At 48.0% G+C, this 20,035-nt stretch overlaps 2 protein-coding genes across 2 annotated transcripts in view; one reads left to right on the forward strand and one right to left on the reverse strand.

The window, feature by feature from the left end:
- The window catches only part of ATP6V1B1 (ATPase H+ transporting V1 subunit B1), a 28,180-nt gene that overhangs the window by 1,335 nt on the left and 6,810 nt on the right, over positions 1–20,035 (forward strand). The window contains exons 2-4 of the mRNA XM_033175014.1: positions 6,301–6,356; positions 19,428–19,526; positions 19,716–19,809. Of these exons, the coding sequence (XP_033030905.1) occupies positions 6,301–6,356; positions 19,428–19,526; positions 19,716–19,809 (249 nt within the window). The remainder of the gene's footprint in view (positions 1–6,300; positions 6,357–19,427; positions 19,527–19,715; positions 19,810–20,035) is intronic.
- LOC117061988 (elongin-C-like) lies at positions 17,220–17,920 on the reverse strand. The gene has a single exon (XM_033175016.1). The coding sequence runs from the start codon at positions 17,775–17,777 to the stop codon at positions 17,220–17,222; it is 558 nt and encodes a 185-aa protein (XP_033030907.1). The 5' UTR covers positions 17,778–17,920.

Below are 20,035 nucleotides of genomic sequence, written 5' to 3' on the forward strand. Positions count from 1 at the left end.
CTATCCAGGCCAGGAGAGGAGGTGGCCTGAACTCAGAGGGTAGCTGAGGGGTGAAATCAGAGCAAAGGGGCCCAGGGGCGCATGGGAGGAGAGCCCTGGGGTGTGGGGCACCTCCTGAGGCCTGAGGCAGGTGCTGAGGGTGGAGCACATTCCAGCTAAGAAGAAATGGTGAGAATGGGGTGGGTCAGATTTCTCAAGGAAGGCCTGTAGGCCCTGCCCCATGGAGGTTGGGGGAGGATAGGAGGTCCAGATTCTCCCTAGACCAAAGTTAGGGTCACCTAGGCCCAAAAATATGCAGTGACTGGACCCCCTTGGGTCCAGAGCCCAGGCCTGGAACCCTAAGCTAGGATGTGTGACTCTTGCCAGTCTGTTGTGATGAGCCCCACTCCCTTCAGGCCGTCCCTCCTCCCTGTGGGCACTGGGGAGCCGCTGGGTGCTGAGTGTGGTGTGTGATCTGCACCTTCATGCTCTGCTTTCCTTCTTCCTGGAATATGCCCCCACCTCCTGATGCCCAGGGACCCTATAGATAACATCTAACCCCACACTCCTCTGGGCAGGACGGCCCAAGCCTGGAACCACCTCCTGTCAGCTCCTTCCCACCCAGCTCCTTACTTATAGTCAACATTCCTTGGAGGTTCTGACCCAGGCTGGAACCCAGGGGTGGCAGTGTCCCCCCGCCACCCCCATGTTTGCATGCCTCCCTCGATGCTGGCTGTATATGGCCTCCACCCAGGAAAATGTGTTCACACCCAACAACCCAACAGGGACCCAGAGCAAAGGTCAGTGCAGGGGAGCCCCTCTAGGCTCTGCTCCCTGCCAGCACCTTTACTTTTGCTGCCTATCAAGTGTCTCCACAGGATGCACGGGACCAGCCTCAGCCCAGCCCAGATGCCCTCCCACCCCCAGGGGCATGCTCAGGTTCCCTTCATCCTCAGTGTCTCCCAATCCCCTCCCCACCCCACTCGCTTCCTCCTCAGGCTCTGAGGGTGGGAGGGGTGGGGGTGGGGTTCTCCCTGGGGCCTGTGGACAGGCACATGGCTGGCAAGGGTTTGAAAATGTAGGGCTGCACCCTCAGTACACTGGAGGCAGGGTTGCTCTATCCCTCTCCGCCTGTCTCCTCCCCAGCCTGGCCTCCTACCCTGGGTCTGTAAGCACTCCCAGACAGGAGAACTCTGGGAGAAAAGCTGGGGAGCGGGGAGCTAAGGGCAAGGAGGCCCCAGGGCTCGCTCGGCCACGGGTGGAGATGAGTCCAGGTGACTTAAGAGGCATTCCCTTTGCCGGGGAGGTGTGCTAAAGAGGCCTGAGACTTTAAGGGTGATTTCACTGCAGTGGCTGAGAGAGGACTGGCCAGAAAGGAGGAGATACCAGAAAGGGTGGAGGAGCTAGAATTGTTCCCCAAGGGCCTTGGCTCCCAGCAGGGGAGGAGGTATCCTGGAGCTTCATCTGTTTGGGCAGAAGATGTTGGGCTTGGCAGGTGGAGGTGCCCAGCAGGAGCAAAGGTCAGGAAGGACAAGCTGGCAGCCTGGTTGGAGGGATGAAGCCAGGTCAGATCCCCGCAGATCCCCCAGGAGCTTGAGTGCCAAACCACTGGCTTTGCTTCCCCGCCTCGGTTTCCTCAACTGGAAGGGGAAGGAGTTACACGGAGAGAGTCCCAACAAGCAGGGTCTTGGGCTGAAGAGCCCTCAGCTTCCAGCCCCTGACCTCCCTCCGCTAATCCCTCCAGCGGGATCGGGGAGGAGGTGCGGGACCTGCTGCCCTGGGCTTGCCCCCACCCTGGCCTCACGCATGGGCGCCTGTCTCAGCCCTCTCCCAGGACGCTGCAGGTGTGGCTGGGCCAGCGCTAATTAGTGGGCCGCGCGGGAGCCCCGCTGAGCCTTTGACAGAAAAGGCGGTAGGGAGGTGGGGGCAGGGAGGCGCTCCACCAGCCAGAAGTCCGGAGCACAACCCAAAGTGTCAGCTAGGACAATGGAGAGGGGGTGGGCCGGGCAGCTGGAGGGAGTGTCGGCAAAGTCTCTGGAAGGCCCATGGAAGGAGCGCCCCTCGAGTCTTCTGATCCAGCCCTCTGCCTGTGGCAATGCACCCGCTTCCTTCTCCAGGGTCCAGGCGAACATCCCAGGGTTGCAGAGTGGCTATAATCGCTGAGCGCTGCAGGATACCGTCCTGAAATGTGGCGCGTCCTATGAGAAACTAGCCTACTTTCTGGGCCTCGTTTTGCCACTCCATGCAAGGGACACATGGAGGTGGAGGCTGCAATATACAAACAAAAGGACTGGCTTGCAGTCAAGGACACCTCTGTTGCTCAGCCCCCATTTTGGCTGTGTCCAAACCGAACAGCCTAGAAGAAAAGATCAGGCTGGCCTAACAGCGGAAGGGCAGAGCTCTAAGACACCTGAGGGGAGAGACATCATCCCTCTAGGGTCCCTGTCTATAGTACTGTGGGACAGCAGTAGGGAGAGGACCCAGTGGGCTGCAGTAGTCAGTCAAGGGCAAGGCCTTGAAGGATGTGCATAGTCCAGTGCTGAACAGAAACAGCCGCGTAAGTGGATTATCTGCCATGAAGGGTCCAGGCTACGAAGCGATGTGTTCACGCAGAGCCAGGCCTGGAAGCTGCCAGAAGACCAGGAAGGCAACTCACAGCTGAGGCTGATGTGCTAAGATGTTGAGCTTTGATATCTCACCCTGATCACCCGTGTGGCCTGGCCGGGGAAGGCATCTGACTCCCAGAGGGCCTGCGGCAAGTACTTTGCAGCTGCCTCTAGGCCTCTTCCAGCCCAGCCCCTCCTCCAGAGGGAAGGGCTGTGTGGATCCCCTAATCCTCTGCCCCCCATCACCACTCTGCTGCTGCCCCCACTCCCAGGTGGAGCTGCTGGATGTCAGGGTTAATGGGGATTCTACATGACAGGGTCTGTGAAGTGGGGGAGCAGCTGTGAAAGAAGGGCGGAAGTTGAAAGACTTGTCTCCGGAGGCAGTGGAATTAGAAATGATTCCCTGGACTTTTCTGGTCCTTGGGCCCCATCCCCTCCCACACCCCCCCCTCCCTATCCAGCCCACCCACCCTGCATCTTTTCATCACTGCTTTCTTCCCCCAGCGCAGCCCTTTGGCAGGTGTGGCGTGCCAGATGCCAGCTCTCCCTGGGGCTTATAAAAATGAGGGTCTCTCCTGCCTGCCCCGCATTCCCCTGCTTGCACAATCCACTAGCAATCCAGACAATCTGATCCAAACACCACGTGGGTGTGGGAGTGCTGTAGCTGTTTAGAGGGTTTTTTTTATTGGTGGAAAGGGTAATGCCCAAGCCTCTGTTTCCTACCCTTTCTTGTTGAGGAGTCTTCCTACACCCAACAACCCCTTAGTCCAGTGCATCCTCTTTCTCTTCTACTCTCTGCCTTCTCAGGAAGTATAAGTGGTGCTACCGGTGCAACCCTTTAGGCTGGACAATAGGACTCTCATTTGGTTTGGAGGCTTGGGAAGGTCAGGAGGGGACACACAACGGTTCTGATGTGGGAAGCATGGGAAGGAGCAGATGGGGTCAGTTAACATAATCCATCCGCAAAGATTTCTTTTTCTTTCTTTCGTTTTCTTTCTTTCTTTCTTTCTTTCTTTCTTTCTTTCTTTCTTTTTTTTTTTTATTTTTTATTTTTGATGGGATCTTACTCTGTCACCCAGGCTGGAGTGCAATAATAGCGTGATCAGAGCTCACTGCAGCCTCAACCTCCCTGGGCTCAGGTGATCCTCCCACCTCAGCCTCCTGAGAGCTAGGACCACAGGCATGTTCCTCCGTGCCCGGCTAATTTTTTAATTTTCTGTAGAGATGGGGCTTCACCATATTGCTAGTCTCAAACTCCTGGGCTCAAGCGATCCACACACCTCAGCCTCCCAAAGCGCTGGGACTACAGGCGTGAGCCACTGTACCTGTACAAATATTTCTTTAGTGTGTACATATTCCCGGCACTATTCCACGAAGTGGGACACCGCGATGAGCACCACAGATGATGTCTTGCCCTCTTGGAGGTGACAGGTCTTACTGCACCTGACGTGAGCCTGTGCATGCCAGCCCACTGCCCCTCTTTCTGATCCCCAAAGGCCCTGAGTTCTTTCTCACCTCTGCTGGAAGGTGTCCTTTCCCTAGCTCCCTGGGGGCTGGCACCCCTTGACCCTGAAGGCTCAGCTCAAACAGCTCTTCCCATAAGATGCTTCCTCCAAGCGCACCCAGTCTGGTCTTCCCTCCCACTCTCGTTTACCCATCCTGATCTTTCCCTTAGGAGCACCCACTGCAGTTTGTAATTATGTTATTTGCTCTGTATCCTTCTTTTAGCCTGTAGGCACTTCATATTTTCATTTGTCACTTTCATTTGCCTCGCTTAGTACCTAGAAGGCATCCATGCAGTAGACATGCTTGAAGAAAGGAAGCGGGGAGGGAAGGAAGAAAGCAGATCTCAGAGGAAAGGAGAGGGAGAAGTGGAGAGCCAGGCCAAACCTTGAAGTCCTCTGGCATCCAAAGGTCTGAGAGTGAGGAGTGTGACTGTGAGTCTTCAGAGAAGGCTGATGGGCGGCCCCAGAGGAGATCTTCCAGAGGGCAGCGTGCCCGGGCTCTGAGTATAGCCATCGGAGACCACTGAAGCCAGAGTTGATAGGGCCAAGGAGAGGGTGGAAGGTGGGGAAGGAAAGCCAGCAGTGGGGGCCATGCTTGTGAGGGGAGGAGCTGGAGAAGGACTGGGACTGAGCGAGGTTTCTTTAGGACTGGAAACATCAGAGCTTCATGGGAAGACAAGAGAGGAAAGAGGGAGAGAGGCAAGGAGGCTCTGGTCCTTCATCCCATGGAGTCATCTCTAGGGCCTGTTTCCCAGTGCAGGGGAAGGACCCGCTATGAAGGAAGCAGGGACACCTCCTTGGTGGGAATAGGAAGGAAGAAGAGGGTGTCTCAGGTGCAGGCCAGTCAGGTCTGTAAGGTAGGTCTGAAGGCAGGGAACTGAGGGAGGTCCCCTGCTATGGCAAAGTGCAAGTTGAACTTGTCTTCTCTGGCTGTCCTCGAGGCCCTGAGTTTTCCAAATGGTTCTCACACTTGGAGGATCCTTGTACAGATCTGTGCAAGAATCACTGTGCCCAGTGGGTCTTCCTAGTTCAAGTCCTGGTGAAGAGCTTAGATCAAACAAAAATAAGAAGTTTGACCACAGATATCCATATTGGAAAGGGGAGGGACTTTTGGTTTTTCTTTAGCATGTGGTGGCTTGGGGCCAGGCTTGTCCAAAGCAGGAGGGTAAGTGAGCCGAGAACCAGTGTGGTCCAGCAAGAAGCACAAGGCGGGGTCCCAGCTCCAGCTCTGCCACAGATGTGCTGTGTGGCCCTGGCCAAGGCTTCTCACACTTCTGGGCCCCATTTTCCTTGCCTGTGAAAGAAGGGTTGGGCCACTCCCCTCTGCATCCTGCCAGCCTGTGACTGACCTAGTGGCCTCACAGGCCCCATGCCCACCTTGCCAAGTGCCTTCATTTCAGGTGTCTCATCTCATTGGTGCATCACAAGAACCCCAGAGAAGGGCACTGGTATCCCAGGACTATGGGCAAGGGACTGTCCCAGGTCTCTCAGCCAGCCTCTAGCAGAACCAAAACTAGGCTTGCCTCCTGCCAGTCCACAGCTTCTTCTATGGGAGTTTGGAAGTATTTCTTGACATCTAACGCAATTCCCTCTGCAAGCTGAGCTCATCTCCCATGTGTGGGTCTCTGCAGCTGCCACATCTGCAGGCATTTCCCTCCTTCCCCTGCCTTTTCACTCCCTCCCCTCCCATGCTGAGCACCCAGTGAGCCTGGGGAGTCCAGGAACCTTGTGATGAGAGCAGAGGCCCCATTTGGTTTGTCTCACTGACACCTGCACCCCCTACACACCACACACACACAGTCCTGGTGAGGGCAGAGGAGGGCACTTTTCGGCCACAGCCGGGGGCCAGGAACTTTTGGAAAATGTTTGGAGTGAGAGAGGATGGAGTGGGTGAGGTGGGGGTTGAAGCCAGAGGGGAAGCAGCCCCAGGGATGAGAGGCCTCTGTGTGATGGGGGCGGACTCTGAGGAGGCCTCTGCCCTCTGCCCGGCTCTCCCCCAGCCTCCTGCAGGTGTCCGAGCAGCGGGGGCCCTACGGGCAGGGGCATGACCCTTACAGCAATGGTGGCTGGCCCTGTCACAGCTAATGACCCTGACGGCCCAGGCTGGGAAGGAGGTGGGGTGTGGAGAGGAAGGGAAGGCGGAGGATGCCTCTGTGTGTGTGAGCAGGTGTTTGGGGTGAGACCCCTCCTCACCCCTGCCCCTCCCCCAGCCTACAGGACTGTGTGCAGTGTGAACGGGCCTCTGGTGGTGCTGGACCGGGTCAAGGTAAGACTCTTCCGCTGCCTCCCTGGCACTAATCCCAGGGTGCCTCTCCCCTGCCCTGCAGGATTTCTTCTAAATTACCCTTTCCCTCCATGGCCCCCAGGGCCTGCTCTATTCTCTCCGTCCAGGCACCCACTCCCACTTTCCTACCCTAGCTGTATCCGCAGCCATCCAAGCTTTCTCCTCCCTGCCTTTTCAGTAAAAACCATAAAAACCCATGGAGGCCCAGCCCTGGGCCTTGGGAAACTTGCTTCTACCCCTAATGAGTTGTCCTTCCTCTTTGTTTCCCCATCAGTGGCATGGGCGTACCTAACCTCAGAGGAAGGCTGGACCATAGCACGGTTGCACCTAACCTCCTCGAGGGCTAGACTCTCCCCACCCGCAACTCTCACAGGATCTTCTTTTAAGGGGAAAGAGGAGGAGGTGGCGAGTCAATGCCAACTAAAATTTCTAGGGATCTTGATGACTTCCAAAGGCCTTTGGAATATCTCAGTCTCAGCAACATGGGTGGGAAGTGAAGTGGCCCCACCAAAGTAAGTGGGCTGTGGGCTATTTTGTAGCCCCTGGGAAACTGGCAGACACTGACAGTATCTTGAGTCCTGGGGTTGGGAATTCTTGAGCCATAAAGAGCCCTGCAAAGGTACAAGATCACTCTCTTATACTTCCTCCACCAACCAGCCCCAATCCCTCAGCCTCCCACCCCACCTCCTAGCTGAGCAAACTGGAAGTCTCAGGGCCCCTTTGAACCCTCTTGTCCCAGACCCCACACCTGCCGGCACCCATGTCTGTAGCTCCCTCCCACCCCACTGCTACCTTGTTATGGCAATGGCCTTGGGCTCCCAGCCTGGCACCCTCCTATCCTCTTTTCATCCTCCAGCCTTTCAGACCTGACCCTTGCATCAAATTCGCCTAGGGCTCCCCAGTGCCCTCAGCTTACAGGTCTTTTCTTTTCTTTTCTTTTCTTTTCTTTTTTTTTTTGAGAAAGAGTCTCACTCTGTCGCCCAGGCTGGAGTGCAGTGGCGCAATCTCTGCTCACTGCAAGCTCCGCCTCCCGGGTTTACGCCATTCTCCTGCCTCAGCCTCCCGAGTAGCTGGGACTACAGGTGCCCACCACGACGCCCGGCTAACTTTTTGGAGTTTTAGTAGAGATGGGGTTTCACCGTGTTAGCCAGGATGGTCTCCGTCTCCTGACCTTGTGATCCACCCGCCTTGGCCTCCCAAAGTGCTGGGATTACAGGCGTGAGCCACCGCACCCAGCCACTTACAGGTCTTTTCTATGAAGGTGGCTGCAAGCCTTTCCACTCATGCTCATCACTCTCCCTTCCCCGTATAAAAACTAACACCTGAAATAGTGTCTGCATGGGGCTGCCACTTGAGATCTCTGGGCACTTGCATATCATTTTTAAAAATGTGATCAGTAATGTATGTTTATTAACAAATTAAATAACGAGATCTCGCCACCAGTTTCACAGCTATAATTTTAAAGTAGTGATGAGCACAAATAGTATTTTGAGATCTCTGCAACAGCTGTAATGTGATATGAAAATATCTGTGATTTCTGATGGTGACAAAGTCACAGGTACTGTGGAACTGCTAATTCTACTGTGGTTTGTTCCTTACATTCAGAACTAGAGGAAACACTAAATTTCTGTAAACGTTAATGAACGTAAAAATGTAACTTTCCCATCCAAGATCACAGAACCCCTGAGTTCTCTCTGTAGACTCTGAGATAGGTTCCAGGCAAAGAATCCTTCTCACAATTAATTGGACAAGAGGATAGAGTATGTGGAAAGGAATGACAAAGATTGGGGGCTTGTGTCTGGGCATTTTATAATAGACACACAATAATTGTACATATTCCTGGGGTACACAGTGATGTTTTGATTTATATAATGCATAGTGATCAGGTCAGGGCAATTAGCATATCCATCATCTCCAGCATCCTTTCTTTGTGTTGGGAATATTAGTATCCTCTTTCTGGTTATTTGAAGATATATATATATATTTGTTAACTACAGTCATGGACAGTCATCCTATTGTGGTATAGAACACTAGAACTTATTGCTCCTGGCTAGCTGTAATTTTGTGCACAGATTTTTCCCTCTGCCTCCTATACTACCCCTCCCCCTGTTCCCTCCCTCTGACTCATCCCCAGGGATGAGAGGTCACCTTCTCCTGGATGCCTCTCCCTCTTTTCTACTTTTTGTGGTCTTATTAGTGGCGTCCATTGAGGCATTTGGTCAAGATCTGGCCATGTATCTCCTCCCTGCCCTTCCCCACACACACCATGCCCTGCTATTGGCCATGAACTGTGTTTTGTTCGTCTTTAGCTCCAGAAGCCCAACACAGCTTTTTTACTGAACACATAGGCTATAGTAGGTGCTCAGTATGTTTGCTCAAAGGAAAGGTGAGTACATTAATGAGATAAATGAGTGAATAAATGTTAGCATGACTAGCTATGGACCTGTCAAAACCTGAGCCAGCAATATTAAAGAAATCAGACCGATTCGTTGCTACCAAACAGATTCTGAGTTCATAGGGACATTACCGCTTGACCCCCCAGTGTAATGGACGTCCCAGGAGGAAGTGTGGCTGAGTGGTTAAGTGTAGCACACTGGGTTTGGATTTTAATCCCAGCTCCATCCCACTCTTTTCTACTAGCTACCTGCCAACCCTAGATCAACAGCATCAGTACCACCCAGGAACTTGTCAGATATACAAATTCTTGGGCTCCACCTCAGACTGACAGAATCAGAAACTCTGGGGGTAGGGCCCAGAAGTCTGTCCTCACAAGCCTTCCAGATGAACTGATGCTCTAGTTAGAGAACCATCGATCTAGGATTGCAAGTCCCAGTTTCCTCATCTATTAAATAATAATAGGGTTATTGTGAGGGTCACATCAGACAAACGAACTATTATTCTCCCTTGAGAATAGCCAGCAGTATTTCTGCCTGGAATGCAGAAATGCTAATAAGCCTGATTAAACAGTTGGTGCCACCTCCTGCCCCCTCTCCACCTCCACCACACTCTCCACCAGACCTGCCATTCTCCATGGGACCCAGGGTGGCATGGAGTCGGAACCTATACAGGTGTCCACTTTCTCCACTGTAAAATGAGGCCAACCTAGGAAACCAGAACTAGGTCCCCAGATCTGTGGTTCTGCGACTATCGTTTGCATCTGTAGCTTTGGCAGAGAAAATAATTGGGTGGTGGAGGCACCTCTCCGCATCCCTCTCCGCTGCCCCTACCCCTTTCTCTCTCCCAGGATTTGGCAAATGCTACAGCGTTTCTACAGCGCCACCTTCTGCCCACATTGAATTACACAGGCAATTACTCTTCCTGCTTCCGTCCTCAAATGTAAGAACATTTGAGGGAAGAATTTTGTGTAGATCAGAGGTTCTTAGTTTAGGGAATTAGGTCCTTGAAATTGTGTGCAAACCTCTGAAGGTATGCATGAATGTGCCTGTGCATTTTTCTGGGAGGAGTTTCTACAGTTTCATCTGATTTTCCAGATGTTTGTGACCCAGAAAAAGCTAACTGATTTGCAGAAGTTGAACAAGCATCAGAATATCGGGGGTGCAGGGCCCCACCCCAGAGCTCTGATTCAGCATGTCTGGCGTAGGAGGCCCAAGAATGTACATTTCTATCAAATTCCTAGGTGATGCTGCTGGTATGGGGACCACACAGAGAACCTCTGTTCTAGAGAATTTTCTGACTCCTGTATTCTGTGATTCAAATTGCTCCTTGTTTGAGAATTGGAGTAAGCACTCACCTTAACCACCAGACTCGACCCCCAACGTCTGTGGCTGCTTTCAAAAGAGTCTGCATCAGCTCTGAAGAAAATTTCCAAAGAGGAGCTCCCGCACTGCCCTGGCCATTGTCAGCAGGAGGGACCTTAGAGGCAGCATTCCTGTGCACAAATCCCGACAGGCTTGCTAAGAACTTCCAGTCCTCCGTGTGTACGCAGCAGCTCCGCGGTGCCTGGCCACTTGCTGGTTGACAGCTCAGGTGAACCTCCAGCACGGGGTTACATTGCACTGCATCATGCCCTCTTCCTGCAGCCCTCTTAGTAACCCACAGTGAGAGTCGATAGGATCAGGCCTGCTCAGTATGCGGTTGGGAAATAGGGCCCCTTATGATACAAGCTCCTGGACTCGCTATCCCCCAGTGGAATTCTCCCTGGCACCCACTGCCCTAACTGGTCATGAGACGCCATCACCACCAACGAACAGCCAGCACACACTTAGAGTCTGGGGCTCCCCCTAAAGTTTCCAGACACTACACCCTCCATGCCTGGGTGTGAAAACCTGATGGCCCTTCCCCAGATCTGACCATCATTTCTGCTATTTAAAGTTCATTTTCTCTGATTTTATCCTTCAGGGACACAGAATGCATCCCTCTCCTCTCCACTCTCCTCTCCTGCCACCCTCCCTCCCTAACCCACATAAGCCCACATGAAAATCATCACTATTTATTTATTTATTTATTTATTTACTTACTTACTTACTTATTTATTGAGACGGAGTCTTGCTCTGTCGCCAGGCTGGAGTGCTGTGGCACGACCTAGGCTCACTGCAACCTTCGCCTACCGGGTTCAAGCGATTTTCCTGCCTCAGCCTCCCGAGTAGCTGGAATTACAGAAAATGATCACTTTTAATCACTCCACAGCCTGATTTCTTTGGGGCACACTCTGGCCTGTGCTCTGTACAGCAACTTTTCCCCTGAGGTTAAAACAGCCCTCCGTCACCTCCAGGGAGGTGATAAACAATGAGGCAGGGCCCGTTTCGTATCGAAACACAGGTTATCAGAGTGGGAGAGGAAAACGTGTGTTCCACGCGTTTCCCAGGCACTCGCTGTCCGTGCTCCTGGGTTCCCTCTTGTGGTTGAGAACCCAAGATGCCTGGGTTTTCGCACCTCCTCCCACCTCGGAGCCTTCCTCCTGGGCCGGCCTCCTGCTGAGGACCCTGCTCCGCAAGGCTGAGGGGTGGTTTGGGGAACCACAGGTCACCTTCCTGGCATCCTCTTCACAGGACAAGGAGGGACCTAAGCTAGAGCTTCCTTCCGTGTGACTGTCAGAGCTGCAAACCTTCTAGTCTCAAGTTCGACCAGCAGGGGTTCCTGGCGTAGTGGCCCCTAACCTGGTCACACCTTGCTGGGGAACTGGGCCCGTCGCTCCTCCCCGCCAAGCCCTTAAGGTCACTAGTTTGTGGCCAGTAGGTGATATGATAGTAATGATGATGATAATCACCAGCACTGTGCTGATAAGGCAAGTCCTCTATCTCTGATCTTTTTCATAACTACTTTGGCTATTCTCAGACATTTATGTGAACTTTAAAATCATTTTATTTTAAAATAAACAATAATCCATTAGGGTTGGATTACATTTATATACTTTTTAAAAGGATCCATGTTTTTATGCTAGTAAGTCATTCTGTCTTGGAAGACAATAATGTTCTTCATTGTTTAGGACTTGTTTTATGTTATTCCATATTTTTTTCTTCTACCTTTCTTATTTATAGCTATTTTATGAGTTTTGGCCCTATGGCGGATGGGATAGTCTTCTCCATTGCTTCTTCTAACTGGTTACCACTAAAATAGAAAAGAAAGGGGGGGAGATGATTTTTATATATTTATCTTATAAACAGCCAAATTATCTTATTCATTCTAAAACTTTTTTCTAAACCTCTTAGTTTTTCTAAATGTAGCCTCTTGAGTTTTTCTAAATGTATAATATAATCTGCAAGTAAAGCGAATTATGTCTCTTTTTCCATCAGCATACTTTTACTTTACTTTTTATTTTGAGACAATTTCAATTTTATAAAAATTTTCAAAAATAAAAATATAGTAGGAACATCCACGTCACCAACTGTTAACATATTATCTCATTTGCTCTATCATTTGCTCTCCATGTGTGGCTGTGTGTGCATAATTTTTTCCTGACACTTTTTTTTTTTTTTTTTGAGACGGAGTTTCACTCTTGTTGCCCAGGCTGGAGTACAGTGGCACAATCTTGGCTCACTGCAACCTCCACCTCCCCTGTTCAAGCGATTCTCCTGCCTCAGCCTCCCGAGTAGCTGAGATTACAGGTGCCCTCTACCACGTCCGGCTAAGTTTTGTATTTTTAGTAGAAATGGGGTTTCACCATTTTGACCAGACTGGTCTTGAGCTTCTGACCTCAGGTGATTCACCCGCCTCAGCCTCCCAAAGTGCAGGGATTACAGGCATGAGCCACCACACCTGGACTTCCTGAATCTTTTGAGGGTATGTTAAGCTCAAGTACTTTGGTGTGTATTTCCTAAGAATTAAGATATTCTTTTATATACCCACAGTACAGCTATCAACTTCTGAAATTTATACTGATACAATACTTTAATCTACCATCCATATTCCAATTCCCGGGTAAGCTGATAAATTGGAATATAGCATTTTTTTTCTTCACTCCAGTATAGGATCTAGTCTAGGGTCAGGTATTGCACTTGTCATGTCTGTCTAGCTTCCTATCATCTGGAACATTTTCCCACAGCCTTTGTCTGACATTTTGAAGAATACAGTCACCTCCCACCACCATCTTTAAAAAAGTAGAACATTCGGCCAGTTGTGGTGGCTCACGCCTGTAATCCCAGCACTTTAGGAGGCCGAGGCAGGCAGATCACCTGTGGTTAGGGGTTCAAGACCAGCCTGACCAACATGGAGAAACCCCATCTCTACTAAAAATACAAAAACTTTGCTGGGCATGGTGGCACATGCCTGTAATCCCAGCTACTCAGGAGGCTGAGGTAGGAGAATCATTTGAACTCAGGAGGCAGAGGTTGCAGCGAGCCGAGATCGCACCATTGCACTCCAGCCTGGGCAACAAGAGCGAAAGTCTGTTTAAAAAAAAAAAAAAGGACATTTTCTGTTTATGTTTAATTTTCTCTTTTCTTTTTCTGGTCTTACTGTATAAACAAAAACTTCCAAAACACTGTTAGGTAACAATTGTAATATAGGTATCTGTGTCTGTTATTGATTTTTATTGGAAATGAAGGTAACTTTCACATTTTACCATGTACAAGGATGCCGATGTTGGTTTTGGTTAATAGTTTAGTGTTCAAGTAGTTGCCTTCCATTCCTGTTTTATACAGAATTGTATTAGAAACAGATGCTTGGCCAGGCACAGTAGCTCACGCCCATAATCCCAGCACTTTGGGAGACCAAGGCCGGCAGATCACCTGAGGTCAGGAGTTCAAGACCAGCCTGGCCAACATGGTGAAACCCCGTCTCTACTGAAAATACAAAAAATCAGCCAGGCGTGGTGGCACACGCCTGTAATCCTAGCTACTTGAGAGGCTGAGGAAGGAGAATTGCTTGAACCCGGGAGGCAGAGGTTGCAGTGAGCCGAGATCTCACCATTGCACTCCACCCTGGGGGACAGAGTAAGATTCTGTCTCAAAACAAACAAGCGAAACAGATGCTGAATTTTATCAGAAGCCTTTTGGCTTCTATTTACATAATCTTATAGGATTCTTTTTTAATCTATGTTGACGAACTCTCTATTATTATGATTTTTGTTATCAAATGTTGACAAATTCCGTAATGTTGATTGCTCTAGTCTTGCATTCTTGGATTAAATCCTACTTGGTCATACATGTTTATTTAATACACTGCTTGATTAGACTAATAATTTATTTCTGCATCTATGTTAATAAGAGAAATTGACCTACAGTTTTCCTTTTGGTACTATCTTTAATGTATTTGGGAATTGGGGGGGCTTTCTATTTGGTAATTGTTTCCTTCTAATTGTTACTCATTTTATTTTATTAGTTTAACTAGGTCCTCCAGTACAAGGCTGAATAGAATGAAAATAGCAGAGATTCTCACTTTGCTCCTAATTTTAAAGGGAATGCTTTATGCATCATATCATTGAATTTCATATTTTCTGTAGAGTTTGTTTGTTTTTTGTCGAGACAGGGTCTTGCTGTGTCACCTGGTGCAGTGGTGCGATCTCAGCTCACTGCAACCTCTGCCTCCCAGGTTCAAGCGATTCTCCTGCCTAAGCTTTCCCAATAGCTAGGATTACAGGCACACACTACCACACCTGGCTAATTTTGTATTTTTAGTAGAGATGAGGTTTCGCCACGTTGGCCAGGCTGGTCTCAAACTTCTGACCTCAAACGATTCGCGCACCTCAGTCTCCCAAACTGCTGGGATTACAGGCGTGAGCCAATGCACCCAGCCTATGTAGGTTTTTTGAGGATATTCTTTTTGGGGTTAAGAAATTTCCCTTTTATTTCCCGTTTTCAAAGAGTACTTTTGTTCTTTTTGATTTTAGTTTTAATCATGGATGGGTTTTTTTAAAAAACTTTTTTCAAAATGTTTTCAGATGTTCATAGTTTTTAATCTTTTAATTTGTTAATAAGGTGAATTATATAAATAAATATTCTCATACTAGACCAGCCTAACATTCCTAAAATAATCCCAACTTGGTCTTTTAAAATTTCTGTTTGTGTGTATATGTTTATCTTCATTTCTTTTCTTTACTATTTTGGCTTACAACTTGGTCTTTTTAATGCATTGCTAGATTGGATTTGTTAATATTTTGTTAGGATTTGTGCATCCATGTTCATGAGTGAGATTGCCTACAAGTTTCCCATAATTATTTTATTTTGGTATCAAGGCTATAATTGCCTCATAAAATGAGTTAAATACAGTACCTTCTCTTCCCAGCTTTGAAGAGCTTAAGTTTCAAATTGTTTATTCCTTGACTGTTAGAACTCACTGCTAAAACTATCTGGGACTGGTGTTTTCTTTGCTTATTTAATATCTTCAAGATTTCAGGATTATTCTGGCTTTCAATTTCATTTTCAGTTGGCTTTGGTTTGAGTTATATTTATTCATTTCATTTAATTTCTCAAATATGTTGCATAAAATTGTTCATAGTTCCTTTCATTATCTTTTAAATATTATCAGTTTATCTAGTTGTGACTTTTTTTATTCCAACAATTATTTATTCATGCCTTTCTTATTTCTTAATCTGTGTTGCCAGCAATTTGTCTTTTTTAGTCAGCTTTTCAAAAAACCAGTTGGCTTTGTTGGTCTTCTCTATTATATATTTGTTTTCTGTTTTAATAATTTCTACTCTTATTTCCTCTACTTTCTTTGGGGTTTTAATGCTGTTCTTTTTTCTCACTTCTCACATTGCATACTTTTAGCTTCTTCAACTATTTTTCTTATCTAATATAATCATTTAAAGCTTTAAATGCTTCACACATATGTTGATATACAGCTTTTCACTATTACGGGAGCTAAATGTTTTCTAATTCTGATATAAATGCTTCTATACTTAGAATGCTTTTCTTCCAAATGTAAGAGGTTTTTCTGACTTTTTTTTTTTTGCTCTTGTTATTGATTTGTAACCTACTTTTATGGTCAGAGAACATGGTACAGCTTTATATCTTTCATAGGTAGTGGCACAAAAGGATGACCTCCTCATTCTTTTCCAGATAATCTGTTATTTCAGTCTTAATCGCCTCTAATGACCAAAGGTAATTCAAAAGAGTGCTTTAATTTCCCAGAATATTAGGAATTTGGGAGGAAAGTGTTGTCTTTTTACCATCAATATTTTGTTTGTTTGTTTGTTTGTTTTGGGTTTTTGTTTGGTTTGGTTTTTTTTTTTTGTAGAGATGGGTCTCGCTGTGTTGCCCAGGCTGATCTCAACCTCCTAGATTCAAGTAATCTTCTCACCTCAGCCTCCCAAAGTGCTGGGATTACAGGCGTGAGCCACTGTGCCTGGAACCATTAATTTTAGTTGGATTAAGATTATGGCTTACTCCCTGGAGTAAATCAGCCACCTAGGAAGTGAGGTGAGGGAGCCTAGAGGATGCAATGTGTTTACTCCAGGACTTTTTCCAGGAAGAAGGTGCAGATATGGGGCTTAGATCTCTTGGTACTTATGACAGCTGGTGATGAGTGTCAATGGGGATGGTGTGTTCTGCTAGCCCAGCTTCCCTGGCCAAGTCTGTGGTCTCCTCTAGCTGTGGGTAAAGACTGGGACTGGGTGGCTCCCAGAGCATGCATAGACAGCAGAGCTCAGGGATTCCCCGGGACAAAGCTCTACCTGCCCATGTGCTGCCTGTGGTCCTGGAGGGACAGCCTGATGGTTTATTGGTTTGGTTTTTGGATTGGTTTGGTTTGGTTTTCTGAGACAGAGTCTCACTCTGTCACCCAGGCTGAAGTGGGACATGATCATGCAGTGGCATGCAGTGGCATAATCATGGCTCATTGCAACTTCGACCTCCTGGGCTCAAGTGATCCTCCTGTCTCAGCCACCTGACTATCTGGGACCCTGATGTGTTATAAAAATTGAAATATAATTTGCGTACTGTGAATTCAGTGGCTTTTAGTATACTCACAGAGTTATGCAAACATCATCATGATCAAATTCCAAAACATTGTCATCACCTCAAAAAGAGACCCCACACCCATTAGTTCTCACTCCAGTCCTCCCTCTCCCAGCCCTGAGCACCAACTAATCTACTTTCTGTCTTTATGGAGTTACCTATTCTGGACATTTTCTATTAATAGGACTGTGGAATATGTGGCCTGTTGTGTCTGGCTTTTTTCACTTAGCATAATATTTTCAAGGTTCATTCATGTTGCGGCGTCTATCAGTACTTCTTTTTTTATGAATTGGCATATTTATTTCTCAATTTGTGAAAATGTCCTTAATTTGTTGATGTAACAAACAAATTTCAACTCTGATTGCTATGCAAAAAACAAATCTGCTTTGCAATGAACTTTATACAGGCAACACACTATATATGAAAAAATTACTAACTGAACTATGGGTATTAACTACTGAAAAGAGTTAACAGTTGATTATAATTTATTTTAACAATCTAGGAAGGTGGCAGCCAGCAGCAGTTCTAACGCAATTATGGGTGCTATCGGGAATTCGGGAATCTTGGTGGAGCTGGTAGTGTAGTGAAACTTGTTCGCAAAATACAAACATACTTTTAATAGCACATGTGAACGGATCTCTCTAAAATTGACCTCATTGGTTTTGTTCTCAGCAAACTGATCTGGGCCACTCAACACAGATTTTATTGTGCCTGGTGTTGATATATGTTCCCTTTTTACAGTACGTTCGTGACCATCAGATGATATCGATTTGACATACATGGCATCAGGGCCTTCGCAGCCACCATAGGTTTTCTCCCCTCCATCCATTTTGTTCTTATGAAATCCTCCTTTGCTTCCCAAGGATCTTGAGAAGTTTTTCACTAGCCCCACAGCCACCATAGCCAGGTCCCCATGTACCACCACAACCCCATTCCAGGGCCGCCCCCTGAGCTGGCTGCCTGCCCCCATGGGTTCCAGGGCAGTCTCTTCCTTTTTAATGCTGAATAATATTCTACTGTATAAATACACCATATTTTGTTTATCCATTCATCAGTTGATGGACATTGAGTTATTTTCACTTTTGGCTATTATGAATATTGCCAGACTGCTTTCCAAAGTGGCTGCACCGTTTTCTATTCCTCCCAGCACTGTATGAGCATTCAAATTTCTTCACATCCTCAACAACACTTGTTATTATCTATCATTTTATTTTATTTTATTTTATTTTATTGAGATGGAGTCTTGCTCTGTTGCCCAGGCTGGAGTACAGTTGTGTGATCTTAGCTCACTGCAACCTCTGCCCACCCCCGGCTCAAGGGATTCTCCTGCTTCAGCCTCCCAAGGAGCTGGGACTATAGGTGCCTGCCACCATGCCTGGCTAATTTTTGTATTTTTGTAGAGACAGAGTTTCACCATGTTCGCCGGGCTGATCTCAAACTCCTCATATGATCCATGTGCCTCAGCCTCCCAAAGTGCTGGGATTATAGGCATGAACCACCTCACCTTGCCTATCTTTTTTATTATAGCCATTCTAGGGTGTGCGAAGTGGCATCTGTCTCATTGTGGTTTTGATTTTCATTTCCCTAATAACCACTGATGGTGAGTATTTTATCTTGTGGCTTTTGGCCATTTGTATGTCATCTTTGGAGAAATGTTTTTTCAAATCCTTTGATCAAATCCTTTTGATTATTGCATTTTAAAAGTTCTTTTTTTTTTTGGATGGAGTCTCACTGTGTCACCCAGGCTGGAGTGCAGTGGTGCAATGTCAGCTCGCTGCAACCTCTGCCTCCTGGGTTCAAGCGATTCTCCAGCCTCATCCTTCTGAGTAGCTGGGACCAAAGGTGTGCACCACCACACCTGGCAATATATGCGTATATATATATATTTTTTTTCTTTTTTCAGTAGAGACGGAGTTTCACCATGTTGCCCAGGCTGGTCTCAAACTCCTGACCTCAAAGTGATCTGCCCGCCTCAGCCTCCCAAAGTGCTGGGATTACAGACATGAGCCACCACACCCAGCCTAAGAGTTCTGTATATATTCTGAATATTAGCCTGATTTTTAAAATTCCTGATCCCTGGAAGGACTACATAAGTCAATTCTAGTCCCATGCCACTGGTACCGAAAGACGCCTGTGAGCAGAGCGTCTTTCTCCTGGTGCCTCAGCAGAGGCAAGCGCTTTGCCAGTGTGTTGACCGCTAGTCCACAGGGGCAGAAACAGATATGCTGTCCAGGAACCCGAGGCAGCCCAATCATTACTACATCTTTATTGAGCTTTTACAAAGTGCCAGGCACCATGCTAATGGATCTGCATATATTATCTCATTTCTTCCCTGTAGCAGCTGTGGGAAGTAGGTATTATTATTATCCTCATTTTAAAGATGAGGAAACTAAAGCTCATTACTTATGACTCACATATTTAATGAGTTACTGAAATCGTAAAGTAACTTCCACAAGGTCAGGCAGCTACTAAACTTCAGAGTTTCATTTCTAACCTGGTCTTGCAACTCCGAAGTGGGTGCAACTGCCTCTCAAACAGAATTCAGACTTTCTCTTCCCAGCCCCTCGAGTTCATTTCCACAAGTGTCTGGGCACAAGAGGGGAGAGAACAGCTTGGGACTGGGTCAGGGAGGGCCGGAGGAGGAGAAGGGACTCTGCCTCTGGTCTCACTGTCACGTGGCTGCTCTCCCTCCTGCCAGTTTGCCCAGTATGCGGAGATCGTCCACTTCACCCTCCCAGATGGGACTCAGAGGAGCGGGCAGGTGCTTGAGGTGGCTGGCACCAAGGCGATTGTTCAGGTGAGTGGGGTCAATGGGACATTGGCTAGTTAAATCAATGAATTAACCCATAAAGTTCCCACACTATCTTACAAACTCTGAGGGCAGGAAATGGTCTATTTCCCTGAGAGCACAAAACATGTCCAGAATGGGTAGCCCTGTTCCCTCCAGCAGGCTCCTTAGTGGAGAAACTCCCTCTTGTTCCCACAGGTGTTTGAAGGGACATCAGGGATCGATGCCAGGAAGACCACTTGCGAATTTACAGGGGACATCCTACGAACTCCAGTGTCAGAGGACATGCTGGGTGAGGGACAGGAAGGAGAAGGGATGGAGGTGCTCCTCTGCCCTCCCAGCCCAGCTTCTCTGACCAAGCCCTCAAGCACACTACATTGTCACTTCCTGTTTATATGCCTGTCTCTCCGGTGGGCTCTTTGAGGTCTGGGCTGTGTCTTCTTCTCTCTGATTCCTGACCCCAGCGCAGGGTCTGACGTACAGGTGTTCAATAAATGAGGAAGGTGGGTTCAATAGAC

Source organism: Trachypithecus francoisi, unplaced genomic scaffold (genome assembly GCF_009764315.1).
Source record: "Trachypithecus francoisi isolate TF-2019V2 unplaced genomic scaffold, Tfra_2.0 Lachesis_group17, whole genome shotgun sequence".
Classification (NCBI taxonomy): Eukaryota; Metazoa; Chordata; class Mammalia; order Primates; family Cercopithecidae; genus Trachypithecus; species Trachypithecus francoisi.

What these genes read in the sequence shown, in the direction of transcription:
- LOC117061988 (XM_033175016.1), bottom strand. Translation starts at nt 17,777, where the DNA reads ATGGATAAACAAAATATGGTGTATTTATACAGTAGAATATTATTCAGC.